This window comes from Heteronotia binoei, chromosome 14 (genome assembly GCF_032191835.1).
Source record: "Heteronotia binoei isolate CCM8104 ecotype False Entrance Well chromosome 14, APGP_CSIRO_Hbin_v1, whole genome shotgun sequence".
Classification (NCBI taxonomy): Eukaryota; Metazoa; Chordata; class Lepidosauria; order Squamata; family Gekkonidae; genus Heteronotia; species Heteronotia binoei.
In genome coordinates this window covers 16,269,634-16,284,728 of record NC_083236.1, presented here as the reverse complement: position 1 = coordinate 16,284,728, position 15,095 = coordinate 16,269,634, and the positions used below count along the sequence as shown (strand labels likewise).

General features: G+C 45.5%; 1 protein-coding gene across 1 annotated transcript in view; it reads right to left on the bottom strand.

Moving 5' to 3' along the window:
- Positions 1-15,095, bottom strand: part of LOC132582264 (protocadherin gamma-B5-like) — a 199,998-nt gene that overhangs the window by 15,671 nt on the left and 169,232 nt on the right. Inside the window, exon 5 of the mRNA XM_060253804.1 lies at positions 5,200-5,288. Coding sequence (XP_060109787.1) covers positions 5,200-5,288 — 89 coding nt within the window. The remainder of the gene's footprint in view (positions 1-5,199; positions 5,289-15,095) is intronic.

Below are 15,095 nucleotides of genomic sequence, written 5' to 3'. Positions count from 1 at the left end.
ACAATATTTTTTGAAATATAATCTTGCAATTAAAATCTGTAGCTGTCACAATAATTACATTGTCAATGCAATTTTATTTTTGGATACTAACCCAAATTGTGACACATTACACAGGCACCAAAGTTCACCGCCTTCATGATGCCCTCCCATCCCCACACACTTCTCTGCCGAGGGAATGCTGTGCTCATAACAGGATAGTGGCAACACGTGAGAACCCACAGGGTTGCTGAGTTGCCAGAGAGCATGAGTAACACTAGCTGTGAATGTGACCCCCCCACCACCATTTGGGAAAAAGGTTAACTGAGTCATTAAGAGGTGACAAAGCAAACAGCATCGTTACTTGTGGACATGTGATTGCTTGTACTCATTCTTTGCTGAATTAAGCCCATTGTGGGGCTGAAGATAGAGATGCCGCAAATAGCAGCCACATATGCTTACTCCAAGCCCCACCCGGTCCCTGAGCCCAGGGTGATTGTTTCTTTTTTTCTCTCTACAACCAAGTATACTCCAGCAATCAAGTTCAACTCTCTCTGACAGATACAGGCAACCCAGAGAGTCAAAGCCAGCCCTGCGGGGCTTTCCAGTGGGCCCAACACATCAACAATCCTCCTCCTTAGGCAGTTCAGTCTGTTCTCCTGTGCAAGTCAATACAGAGGCCAAGGGCTCTTTAGTGTCACCAGGAACAGAGGGTTTTGCCGTATGGTCAGCAACACGGTGAGGCCTGGAGAACTCCTGGAATTACAACTGATCTCCAGACTACAGAGATCAGTTCCTCTAGAAAAAATGGCAATTTTGGAGGGTGGACTCTATGGCATTATACCCCACTGAGGTCCTTCCCCTCCACAAATTTCTCCTTCTCCAGGTTCTGCTCCCAAATCTCCAGGAATTTCCCAGCACATAGTTAGCAACCCTCTTTGGCACAATCCTCCCACACTTATGTTCCTCTATGGCTGTCTTTCTACCAGTCCACAGAAAAGCTGCCACTCCAAAGTTTCTCAGACAAACTGTACATTGTGTGGGAGATACATGGTTGGATATCCAGATGTTTTCTTTGCCACTGCAAAGCATTAGGGGTGATGGAGGGAGGGGATTTTGATTTAGGTTGTTGTGCTGGGCAATCAACCCTCCCTACACAGCTCTTCGCATTTTTCTCAATATCAACTCAAAGGAGGGTCATTTCTATCAGTCATGGTAGAGAAAAATCATCTAATAATAATACTGGGAGCCTATCTTCCTTTTCCTGCCCTACAAAACCTAATGCAGTTCTGAGGAGGGAGAATATTTCTAGACATAAAAGGGATCCAAAAACCTCCCACAGCAATATATTCCTAATGTTAAAAAATGGGTCATTAACCCTAGGGTGGCTTGGAGAGCCAGTTTGGTGTAATGGTTAAGTGTGCGGACTCTTATCTGGGAGAACCGGGTTTGATTCCCCACTCCTCCACTCGCACCTGCTGGCATGGCCTTGGGTCAGCCATAGCTCTCGCAGGAGTTGTCCTTGAAAGGGTCTCAGCCGCACCCACCTCACAGGGTGTCTGTTGTGGGGGAGGAAGGGAAAGGAGATTGTGAGCCGCTCTGAGACTCTTTGGAGTGGAGGGCGGGATATAAATCCAATATCTTCATCTTCTTTTAAACATTCAAGAAAACACCAGGACATCTCACCACTAATCTCCCACTGTTATGTGAAACCTGGTCCTCAGTTCCTGTTTGCAGTGGGCAGAAAGAAGCAAAAACGGCCTTTTGGCCAGTTCTCAGCTCATGCGGCAACCAGTCATTGGATGAAGTCAATGGTGCAGAGTCTCCAGTTAGGGTTTCCAACCATCAGGCAGGGCCTGGGGGGGTCTCTTGGAATTACAACTGATCTCTTATTTTTTTTAATTAAACTTCCTCAGGCTGGATTTGGCAACCCTACATTCATTCTTTGCTCATTGCAAAACACAGCCCAGTTGCAAATTGGCCGATTTCAAAAGGATCCTGGCAAGGCAAAAAATAGGGGTGCCAGCTCTAGGCTGGGAAACACCTGGAGATTTGGGGGTGGAGCCTGCGGAAGGTCACAGTTGGGGGGGGGGGTCTCAGCAGGGTTCAATGCCATAAAGTCCTCCCCTCCAACCATTTTGACTAGGGAAAATTATCTCTATTGTTTAGAGAGCAGTTGAACTTGTACTACCAGATATCCAGGTTCTCCTACTTGCTCTGAGAGTCTCCTTTACTACTGGGCTGTTTCCATGCAGCTGCTTAGCATCAGTAGCAGCCCAATTCAAACAAGGCCCTGGTGTCAGTGCAACGTCCCATGGGCAAATTCTTTCATCTTGCCAGTGAAAAGTTTATAGGGACTAGATGAACTGTACAGAAAAGACAAGAGACTAAAATATCATTCTGCACATTAACTTCTGTCACTAACCCCAGCTGACCATGCTTGGCTTTTGAAAGGAATATTTCACTACATTTCTGCACTGGGAGTGCCCCTGAGGTACAAAAGAACTACAGTACAATTGTTCAGAAGGTAGGATTACTACACACTTGAGCAATGATCACTAATCTATTCCCCAGAAGCCTGAGTCCAAAACCAGTTAAACTGGAATGCTTAGACTTAAGCTGATTTATTTCAACTGATGCACAGCAACACTCTAAACAAATTTACTCAAAAGTAAGTCAAACTGAGGTCAACAACATCTATTCCCTAATAATCTGGCTCAAGTCCAAACTGGTAACATAGCCAATTCTGTTGAATCACATGGCGGGATGTGATTTAAAGTGAAGCACTGGAAAGCCGAGTGTGGCAACTTGACCCTCTATCCCCCCCTCCCCCTGCCAACCACATTATTCTTTTTAAAGCCATTTTCTCCTACTGGGGCTCTGTGATCAGAAGTATCACCTGGCAGAAGAGAAAATGGCTCATGCTGAGGGAGGATGCAACTGCCTGCTGAGGCAATGCTTTAACAACTATCCCCCGTCACAGCTTCAGAAGGAATTGGCAGGAGTCAGGTTGGCTCCATCACCCTCATGTGTACATAAGAACATAAGAGAAGCCATGTTGGATCAGGCCAACGGCCCATCCAGTCCAACACTCTGTATCACACAGTGGCCAAAAATTTATTTTTATAAAATATACACACACACACACACACACACTGTGGCTAATAGCCACTGATGGACCTCTGCTCCATAATTTTATCTAACCCCCTCTTGAAGCTGGCTATGCCTGTAGCTGCCACCACCTCCTGTGGCAGTGAATTCCACATGTTAATCACCCTTTGGGTGAAGAAGTACCTCCTTTTATCCGTTCTAACCCGACTGCTCAGCAATTTCATTGAATGCCCATGAGTTCTTGTATTGTGAGAAAGGGAGAAAAGTACTTCTTTCTCCTCCATCCCATGCATAATCTTGTAAACCTCTATCATGTCACCCCTCAGTCGACATTTCTCCAAGCTAAAGAGCCCCAAGCGTTTTAACCTTTCTTCATAGGGAAAATGTTCCAAACCTGTAATCATTCTGTAACTGGGCCCTTTGGATTTCAGCCTTCAAAAATGGAAACTGATTTGAGGGCTCTACTGTTTTGGGCCTGGATCCAACTCTGGAGAGAATCCAAGGACAGCTCTTAACAAATCAGATTAGTCCACTGAAGATCTTCCAAATGATTACAAAGGTGCCTCGGATTGCCAGCTTTAAATTGAGAAATTCCTGGAGATTTTGGGGGTGGAATTGGGGGATGGTAGGGTTTGGGAAAGGGAGGAACTTCCATCAGGTATAGTGTCCACTTTCCAAAGCAGCCTTTTCCTCCAGGGGAACTGATCTCTGTTATCTGGAGATCAGTTGCAATCCCAGGAGATCTCCAGCCACTACCTGGAGGTTGGTAACCCTATCAAGCAGGTGGGATTTATACAAGAACAGTGGATTGCTTCTCTCCTCATTCTCATCAGATGCCTGAGTTTCCCACCCACAACTCAGCTTTGAGTAAGGTTGCCAACTTCTGGGGGCAGCCTGTAGATCTCCCTGAAGTAGAACTGATTTCCAGACTACAGAGATCTGTCTCCCCTGGTGAAAATGTACGCTTATATCCTGCTGAGGCCCCTCCCCCAGCTCCCAAATTTCCAGGAATTTCCCAACTCAGCATTGGCAACCCTAGATGTCAGTCATTTTGCTTCTTGGATAAATTGACTCTGCAAGGAAGTAAGAAGAGCTTGCCTCCTCACTGAGGGAAAATACTATACCGGGCACTTATGAGAAGGCTGTAAAATGGCAATTTAGCAAATTTCCATAGGAGTAAGCCTCACTGAAATGAAACAAATTCTTTTCCTCAGAGCTACTGGTTTTATGCAAATTCAAACATCTTTATCGACCAACCGGATCTTATACAATTCTCAACAATGATTTATTGAACCAGACAGCAGCTGTAACCTTCAGCAGCTTGTAGAAATGGCTGCGATGCACACCAAGGAACCTAAGAGCATACAAGTGGTTGGTCTGTGCTGAACAGAGAAAATTCTGTCTGATTTCTGCCTAACTGAGGCCTTCTTTTGACAGCCCTGTACTAGCTGACCATCTCTCCTTCCCAGGAGGAAACTGACCCTTTGAAGGGAAGTACAGCATTAGGCACTCCAGTCCCTGGAACGATGCAGGAGGCAATTATTTAAAAATAATCCTCTTATTTTTGAAGGAAGGAAATTAGATCTGCAGTTGCCCAGAGAGTATAAGCATATGGGGAATCTTACCCCCTCTTTACATTTCAGAGCAGAACTGTCCTCCCCCCCCATTTCCTTTTCAAAACATAAACACCCTATTTCAAAAATGCTTCCATCTCCAAAACCAGCGCTAGCAAGTGTTCACTGGGAATTTTATAAGGCTTTTGGGGAAAGCAACAAAGGACCAGAACACTCATTCTATACTGAGCTTATAAAATATGCTATGTATACAGAATGGGATTCTGTAGCTGTTTTTTTTAAGTTAAAAAAATTAAATAAGTCAATTTACTATATTTTTCTGCAATTAATTATGAATTAGCCAGCTGTTCCTTATAGGAACCCCATTTTGTAGAGCAGGAAAGATCCCCACCAGCCTTTTTAAAGAGGCCCTTGGCTGGCTTGCATCTTGTACAAAACAGGTATTTCATGTACAGGCTTTTTTTTTTTTTAAAGCAGTCACACTAAACAGTTGCATAACTGAACAAAAATTGATACCACATTCTTTGTGGACACTGACCGTTTGCTGACGCCAGGATCATGGCTTGAAGCATTTCTGTATCAAACTGGTTGTTTGGCCAAGTCCCATTTTCATCCCCATTCTGAGATCTGAGGAGGAGAATACAAAAACAAATGAACTCTTTAAAAAGATGCAATTAAGAGAGAGAGAGAGAGAGAGAGAGAGAGAGAGAGAGAGCGAGCATATTTATTCACAATGGAAGAAATGTCTTTCTTTACAGAGCACACAGTAGGACTAAGTCTTTGTTTATACAAAGAAAAAGAGAAAAGGGCAGACAGAACTTTTGAAGTTCTAAAACCTGCTGGGGGTGCGTGCTCTAAACAGGGAGGGCAGGGGGCACCTGTAAATTTGGGCCAATGAAGGGATTTTGGCAGAAGAAAGCTGCAACTCCTGACTCTGCATAGCAACTGCTAACAACAATAGAGGGTCCTGAGAGCTCTTTAAAGGCAGACAGATTTCTTGTGGCATTACCCCTCTGCAGACATTTGTGCCTCTACTCTGAGCCGATATCTCTGATATGCGTGGTATCTCTGCATCCTTCTCAAGCAGTCTTTACAACTCGCCCTCCCATCTTCTGACTAAGATAAAAAGACTCAGATCTACATTGCTACTCTACTGTGTCAGACAAAGAGAGTTTGGACTCCGAAAAGTTTATGCTCTCCTCCTCCTGTGGGTCTCCAAGGTGCTCCTGGACTCAAATCTAACTGTCCTCCTATAGGCCAGCCCTCTGAAACTATCCTCATTTACTTGTAGTTAATACCAACCTCCTAGTAGGGCTAGAATTACAACTGATCCCCAAACTACAGAGACCAGTTTTCCTGGAGGAAACAGAGGCTTTGGAGGGGGGACTCCATGGGATCACATCCCTGCTGAGCTCACTCCCCTTCCCAAACTCCATCCTCTGACCCCAAATATCCAGGAGTTTCAAACTACAGCTGGCAACCCTACATATGGCCGAGGACCTGCCTACTTGAGGGACCGTCTCTCCCCATATGAACCCCAGAGAGCGCTGAGGTCAGCTGGAAAGAACCAGCTGAATATCCCTGGGCTAAGGGAGGCCAGATTGAAGACCACCCGGGACCGGGCCTTCTCCATGGCAGCTCCTCTATTGTGGAATCAACTCCCGGAGGAGGTGCGGGCCCTGCGATGTCTAGACCAATTCTGCAGGGCCTGCAAGACCTACCTCTTTAAAATAGCCTTCACTTAATACCGAGCCAAGAAAGTCTCGCTGGATATGTTTTAGCCACTGAATTTTATAGAAGACCTTAGTCATAGCACCATAATGTTAATTTTAATACAAGTTGTTTTAACGATTTAAGGATGATTTTATATAATTGTAATTGTAATTATCGTGTATGGTTTTATTGTACATTGTACTTATGTGTTGTGAGCCGCCCTGAGCCTGCTTCGGCGGGGAGGGCGGGATATAAATAAAAAGTATTATTATTATTATTACATTTACGCCTTGTAACTGGGGGCCTCTGGCTGAGCCTTTGGAAAGTGAGGCTACAATAACGTTTTCAAGGTTCCACAAAACTCTGTGCCTGAATTGCCAGCTCCAGATGCGGAAATACCTGGAGATTTGGTGAATGGAGTCTGATGAGAGCAGGGTTTGGGGAAGGGAGGAACTTATACCCAATGGGATTTAATGCCACAGAGTCCATCATCCCAAGCACCATTTTCTCCATTCTCCCAACTGTAAGCTCAGGACATATCCAGCCATCACCTGGAGGTTGGCAACCCTACTGGATACCCTTCTTGCCCTTAGCAGGACTTAATTTTAAGGAAACAGGGACAGGAAGTGAAAAGGAGGCCTCAGCCTTTAACAGCAGCACATTCCAGAGGGGGATCTCTGTAACACCAAATGCAACATATTGCTCTATAAAAGAGATTCAGGGCTGGATCTCTTCCCCTAATGGCATCCTTCTCCTCCTCTAGAGGAAGGTTCATTCCCTGACACAACAGGCTCTTCCAGGAGGGAGGAGAGTTTAAGATTGGAAGAGGAACCATCCTCTCCTCTAGACCCAAACAATGCTATTTGCAGCTTCCATCAAATAATGAAGGGCATGGGAAGGGGGTGGGGAGAATTAGCAATACTTGACAACAGATTAAGATGACAGCGCAGACAGGAAACTGGGATTAGGATTGCGGAGACCCAGGTTTGAATTCCCTACTCCAGGGGTGGCCAACAGTAGCTCTCCAGATGTTTTTTGCCTACAACTCCCATTCGCCCAAGCCATTGGCCATGCTGGCTGGGGTTTATGGGAGTTGTAGGCAAAAAACATCTGGAGAGCTACTGTTGGCCACCCCTGCCCTACTCTGTTGTGAAAGCTTGCTGGGTGACCATGGGCCAGTCATACACTCTTGGCCTAACCTACCTCACAGGGTTGTTTTGAAGGCAGAATGGAGGAGAGAACAGTGTAACCGTTTTGGGTCCTCATTGGAGAGGAAGGTGGAATATAAATAAATAAAACCTTCTCAATAGCTTTCTTCTCAAAATGCCACTGACTCACATTCAGGAAGGGCCCAACTACACATGATAAGGATGAAGACTCATAATCAATGTCCTCTTTTTTAAAAAAAAGCTAACAGCATCTGTATGTGAGTGTGACAGAGAGACAAAGATCTGGACCATGATCATAGGGCAAGGGGGTGTTCAACCCTTTCAACCTCTGTGTCATCTTCTCAATGCAAATCTTCCCCAGATGCTGCTCTCTGCTGGGGAAGGGATGCCATTAGCTTACAGCATCTGGGAAGGGGAATTAGAATTAGGACAGAGGAAGTTAAGTGCTCACATATCATAGCCCCAATCCAATCTGACCCTTCCCCATCACAACTGTGATTAACAACCAACCAACCGATCAACTGAAGATCCTGATTCAGGATCTCACACATCATGTGATTTATACGATTTATAGCCTGGGTGTGTTTACTCAGAAGTAAGTCTCACTAATTCCAGTGTGACTTATTCCCAAGTAAGAGTGTGCAGAATTTTAGCTTTAGCCTTCCAATGGTAAAAGACAAATTGCTTAGCTGTAAGGACAGCGTTTCTAGTCCTTTCCAACTTTCCATAAATTGCTTTCCAAAGGGCTGGAAGGCTGCAGTCTGCCCAGATGTTTGGAGAGCTTCCACCCAAGGAAAGCCTTTCTCATCCGTGTCTCTTGAGCAAAAGTCTGAAGATCAGCTTTCTGTCTGAATGTCTTTCTGCTAGGCCACACATATGCAAGTGATGTCAAGCCACAACTGACTTTTGATGGCCCCAGCAAGGGGCATTCAAGGCAAGTGAGAAGTTGAGGTGGTTGCCATGTCCTTCCTCCGCAGTATTCCCTGGTGATCTCCCTTCCAAGTTCTGGTCCTACATAGTTTCTGAGATCTGACAAGATTGGGCTATACCAGAGGTGGCCAAACTTGTTTAACGTACCGAGCCACTTAGAATAAGCATTGGATGTTTGAGAGCCGCAAGACATGAATGTCAAATGTTTGAGAGCAGGCAGGCAGGAAGGAAGGAAGGAAGGAAGGAAGGAAGGAAGGAAGGAAGGAAGGAAAGAAGGAAGGAAGGAAGGAAGGAAGGAAGGAAGGAAGGAAGGAAGGAAGGAAGGAAGGAAGGAAGGAAGGAAGGAAGGAAGGAAGGAAGGAAGGAAGGAAGGAAGGAAAATAGATGGGGGAGGTGGAGGGAAGTGGAGGTGGAAAGAAAGCAACTTTAACTTTAAATACATTCTCCAAGTCACTGGCTGGCTTGGCTTGGAGAAGTGATTTAAAGAGACAAATGCCTTCTCCAAGCCAGTCAATGGGGGCTTCGAGTGCCACACAATATGTGTGAAAGAGCCACATGTGGCTCCTGAGCTGCAGTTTGGCCACCCCTGGGCTATACCATGCCACCTTCCCTCTCAGGAGTAAATATAAACGTGAGTAAAACACTATGCTAAAAAAATCTTGATGTAAGCAGTAGAGGGCCCCATGATTATTCTGGAGGCCATGGGCCCCATGTGCATTAGCTGCCCGGTTGAAGGGAGATTTAAGTGAGGAGCTGTGCTTATGAGAGAAGGGGGCAATTCTACTCCTTTCTCATTCCTAATTTGCAACCTCTAGCACATGCAGCTTCCCAATGACATTGGTCCCATGACCCCAGATGCAATCTTTGCAAACGGGGAAAGCAACCTATTCCATACATTCCCCTTTGACTGTGGAATTTGCCGGGGGATTCACTAGGACCTGGGGGAGTACACAGTGGGAAAGCCATCTGTTCAGCTTTGAAAAACGGGAGGAGAAGTCACAGATGGAAAAGGGGAGAAAATTTCACTCATTGCTACAGCAAAGTACAGTAAAAAGGAAGGAAGTAAAATGCAGAAAATGAAGATTCCACACAAAAATCGAGCCCAAGTGGGCCTCTGTAACTAAGCTGAGGAAATACATATTTGCCAGATTTCCTCTTTGCGGATAGAGATAACCTTTAGGCGGGAATATGTGCAGATGGTTTCCCAAGGGCATCTTTTTGTTGTTGCTGTCAAGTCACCCCTGCGAGGTTTCAAGGCATGAGATGTTCAGGGAAGGTTTGCTATTGCCTGCCTCTGCATCATGATGCTGATATTCCTTGGTGGTCTCCTATCCAAATACTGACCAAGGTTGACCCTATTTAGCTTCCAAGGTCTAATGAGAGTAGGTTATCCTCAGCCATCCAGGCCAGGGTAAGGGCATCTTATCTTCGGATAAACCATCGGTCATGTGGAATTCTCAGGGCCAAACTTGATTGCAGTAGCAAGCCAATTTGTTTGAACCCAGGTCTGCTCCCTTCCTCCGTTCCCAATCAGGTATAAAACCCACAGTGCTGTCTGGGACAAGGCCACTGAGTCCTGTATAGTTTTACCCTGATTGGCAGAGTGGTTTCCTAGGGTTTCAGGGAGAGAATGGATCTTCCTCATTACCAGAGGGTGGAAACCTGGGAGAGCTGCAGCCCCTGAAGCAGGTGCAACTCTCTAGTTTTTGGAGCAGAAACCAGAGGGGCAGACCCCGCCCCACCCCCGCATGCCTGCAGCTGACCCCTTCTTTGCACTACAGCATTCTTCGAAGTTCAGAGCTAAGAAGAAAAAAAAACAGGAGGGCAAGGGGAGGAAAGCCAGTAGCTAGAAGCTGCAATAAGAAACAGGCTCTGGCCTGGATGGCTGAGGATAGCCTGCTCTCATTAGACCTTGGAAACTAAATAGGGTCAACCTTGGTCAGTATTTGGATAGGAGACCACCAAGGAATATCAGCATCACGATGCAGAGGCAGGCAATAGCAAACCTTCCCTGAACATCTCATGCCTTGAAACCTCACAGGGGTGACTTGACAGCAACAATAAAAAAGTATATGCACAGAAGAATGATGTCATATATTCAAGCAATACACTGTGGTTTGCTTGAATATATAACATTATTCTTAAGAGCGAGAAGCTGGCATCCCCTCCTCCCCACACCTTTGCTCTGAATACTGGGTACCCCATCCCACTTTATACATTATTAGGGCTGACCTGGATTTAAACAAATGGACCAGCCACCACCATATCTAAAAGGAATACAGTGGAGAACCTGGATCCATTCTATTAGTGGGAGCACTGACGCCTGGAGAAAAGAGACTTCCTTTGGTGAAAGTTGCTTTTCTAAGTGAACATAAGATCATAAGAAGAGCCCTACTGGACCAGAGCAGTGGTCCATCTAGTCCAGCATCCTGTCTCATACAGTGGCCAGTCAGTTCCTCTGGAGAGCCAATGGTATAGACTCTAATGCTATATACTAAAGAGTGGTATATACTATAGAGGCTGAGGTCTTCCCCTGATATTGCCTCCTGGCACTGGGATTCAGAGCCTGGCTGCATCTAAACATAGAGGTTCCCTTTATTCACCATGGCTAGTAGCCGCTGATAGACCTATTCTCCAGGAATCTCTAATTCCCTTTTAAAGCTTTCTATGTTTGTGGCCATCACTACATCCTCTGGCAGCGCCTTCCACATTTTAATCATTCTCTGCATAAAGAAGTATTTCCTTCTGTCTGTCCCTGAAGGGGAAGGCTGGTGTAGAGAGCTAGTTTGGTGTAGTGGTTAAATGTGCGGACTCTTATCTGGGAGAACCGGGTTTGATTCCCCACTCCTCCACTTGCACCTGCTTGGAATGGCCTTGGGTAAGCCATAGCTCTGGTACAGGTTGTCCTTGAAAGGGCAGCTGCTGTGAGAGTACTCTCAGTCCCAGCCACATCACAGGGTGCCTGTTGTGGGGGAGGAAGGTAAAGGAGATTGTGAGCCGCTCTGAGACTCTTTGGAGTGGAGGGCGGGATATAAATCCAATATCTTCATCTACCTCACAGGATGTCTGTTGTGGGGGAGGAAGGTAAAGGAGATTGTGAGCTGCTCTGAGACTCTTGAGTGGAGGGGAGAATATAAATCCAATGTCTTCTTCTTCTTCTTTGGACAAAGGAAAGTGCTCCTGCCACTGGAACAGGCATAGGGGACCCAACCTTATCCTTTCAGGGAGTTTTACAGATCAAAAAGCAAGATGGCTATTTGCAGACTTCAGCACTTGTTTAAGGACAGAAGAGGACACAGCAGGAACTGGAGTGGCTTTGAGGCCAGCAGTCTGCATGCCTGTGGGCTGGTAGGTGTCATGATGTGCTCTGACATCAATGTGGCCATCCATCTGTCATGCGATGAGTACTATGAGCTGCAGAACAGACTGTCAAATGGAGCAATCATTGCAATCAAATGTCTTGCTCCAACCTCACTATGTTTCATGGAGATCTGGTCACACTCTTTACACCAGGTATACAGCTGCCTCCTCTCTCCAAGACACATAATGCTCTAGTGATGAACTCCCCTCCCCAATATGTCCTTGAGAGTTTCCTACCATGCTAGTGGCCTGTCCCAATGGCTGACACCACAGAACTCTTTGTAGTTTTCCTAGGCAGAGGCTGCTGGATGTGGGGGTGGGAGGTTCATCTTATGAAAAAATAAGATAAAGGAAGGTTGGGAATGAGATAGGGTTGCAACTCCAAGTTAGGAAATTCCTAGCAATATGGGGTGTTGAGCCCAGGAAGGGCTGGGTTTGAGGAAGGGAGGAACCTCAGAAGGGTATAATGCAACAGACTCACCCCTCAAAGCAGCCGTTTCCTTCAGGGAACTAGTACTGGCAGCCTCCGGGAGGAGACTGGAAATCACTCAGAATTACAAATGCTCTCCAGATGACAGAGATCAATTCCCTGAGAAAAAATGGCTGCTTTGGAGGGTGGATTCTATGGCATTATACCCTATTGAGGTCATTTCCCTCCCCAAACTCCACACCCAAATCTTAAGGAATTTCCCATGTCTGAGCCAGCAGCCCTAAGGGGAACTGATCCCTGTAGTTGGGAAATCTACTGTGATCCCAAGAGATCTCCAGGTTGGAGAAAAAGAAACGGAAGCAGAAAAAGGAGAGGGGTTATGGGGCTTACAGGGAAGGGAAAAAGGAAATAGTGGGGGAGGGGAAAATGAGATGTTTCCCACAAGGTGTTGGGGGTTCTCACTTGTAAATAAATAAAAGAATGTCCAGTTGGAGGTCGCCTTCTTATCACTGTATCACTTCCACAAAGATCCGATGAGAAACAGAGGGAAGGAAAGGAAAAGAAAAGAACGGGCCATTGAATTCCTCTGGAGTAAAGAAAATCAAGCTTTTTCTTGAGATGTTTTCCTGTGGCAGAGCTAGTGAGCATGGCGCGGGTTGTTCAGTCTCTTTCAAAGCATCCAGCACACTGGCAGTTTCCATGGCAACGCAGTGTGTGGACTACCCTGACTGCATCACAAATACTTCTTCCATTGAAGCACTACATGATTATATTATATTTTTACCACCATTTTATGGATTTCTATTAGCCCCTTTGGGTTTTCTTTTAGGAAAGGAAGGCTGGGGCCCTAGCGCAGCAACAGAGCTCCAGTTTTTCATGCAGGAAATCCCTGCTTCAGTCTCCAGCACCTCCTGGGAGAAAAGGATCTTAGTTTGCACGTATGTTTGGGCAAAAGGAAAAAAGACCTTTGCTGGAGAGAGGCCCTGCCACCCACCACTGGACTCTATGGATCCAGGGTCCACTCATCAAGAAGCAATCTCACAGTGGGTGAAGGGGTCATTGGTCTGTGGTGGAGCACAGACTTTGCACAACGCAGGTCTCGGGTGCAAGCACTGCCACCTCCAAGGAAAATCTGGGGAAGACTTCTGCCTAGAAGAGGTTTTGGAAAGCTGTTGCCATGCCACGTGGAGAGCTAGATGGAAATAATGGCCTGAGTTCACTGATGGCAATTCTGAGTGTTCAAGAAAGGTGGCATACAAATGTTAAAAATCAACCAGGATTGGCAGGGGCTTGGATCATGGCCACAGACCCACTCGACTCTTGCATAGAGGAAAGTTTCACAGGTGCAGTGGAGAGATTTTGCAATTAATTGGGCTGACTGATGCGATGAACCCAACACAGTCTCCTTATGGGATGCATAAAATTTATACCTGGACAGACTTTCTTGCCCAGCAGAGCCACCATATATTAGACTAGTTGTTCCATGATAGAGAGCCAAGGGGAGGGGGTTGTGGCTCAGTGGCAGAGCATCTGCTTGGCATGCTGAAGGTCTTAGGTTCACTCCCTGCCATCTCCATTTAAAAGAACCAGGAGGTAGGTGATGTGAGAGACCTCTGCCTGAGACCCCGGAGAGCCACTACCAGTCTGACAATACTGATTTTGATGGACCAAGGGCCTGATTCAGTACAAGGCAGTTTAATGTGTGTTCAAAAGCAGGTGGGCAGAGAGAATACTCTACTCCTGCTCAGGGAGCAGCCAAGATTTTCTCTTTGTGCTTCTCCCTTACCACCTCGCCTGCTCAGCAGAACTAAACATTCCTATCAGTGGGACATTGTTTTGGGCTTAGATTTTGCTTGTTTTGTCACGTCACAGTGTTTTAAAATCACACCTTTTAATCTGTTCTCTTTCCCTAACCTTAACTTTGCTCATGGATGTATTGATTTGATGGTTTTCATTTTGAGTTTGAAACATGTTGTTGTTTAAAATTAAAATTGAATTGGTTGCATTTTACAGATATTGTGAGCAATTTTGCAATGCTGGTTAAAACACAGGATAATAGTCCTACAAAGAAACAAACAAAACCGCCCTTGGTCTCAGAAATTAAAAGTCACCTCTTTTTCCCTTTGAATTTTTTTAAAAAAGTTTTAGTTTAACAAATATTTGGAAATGGACAATTCCACAAAAGTTCACTCAACAGGGTGATAGGGAACAGATTTCTGGCATTACTGATATTACTGCATCCAGACATTATTGATCATGGCCCAGTTCAGTATCATACTTTACTATTAAAATAAAGTGGTCATTTATCTCATAAACATTTATCTCATTAAACCTATGTACACTATGTATTAAGTAGATCCTCTTCACAGTCTCTGCTCTCTGTGCCTGTGGTTTTCAACAAGCCTGAAATAAAGGTGTCCTGTCCCTCTACAGAAGCTTAATATGTGGAAATGGACAGCTGAAGTTTTTCCAGGCATGGACATAAATAACATTATCACCTGGTAAATAATACGCCATTAAATCTCCATTTAATCCCCCCCCCCCGAGAGTTGGCAACCCCATCCAAAGATGCAAAGCATCCAGGCTTTTTTTGTAGCAGGAACTCCTTTGCATATTAGGCTACACCCCCCTGATGTAGCCAATCCTCCAAGAGCTTACAGGCATACACAGCCTACTGTAAGCTCTTGGAGGATTGGCTACATCAGGGGGATATAGCCTAATATGCAAAGGAGTTCCTGCTACAAAAAAAGTCCTGCAAAGCATACTGGTGTAACTGAAGTCGTTTCTGGATGCATAATCAGACTTGCTCAGAAAAACTAGTTCCATGAGTAT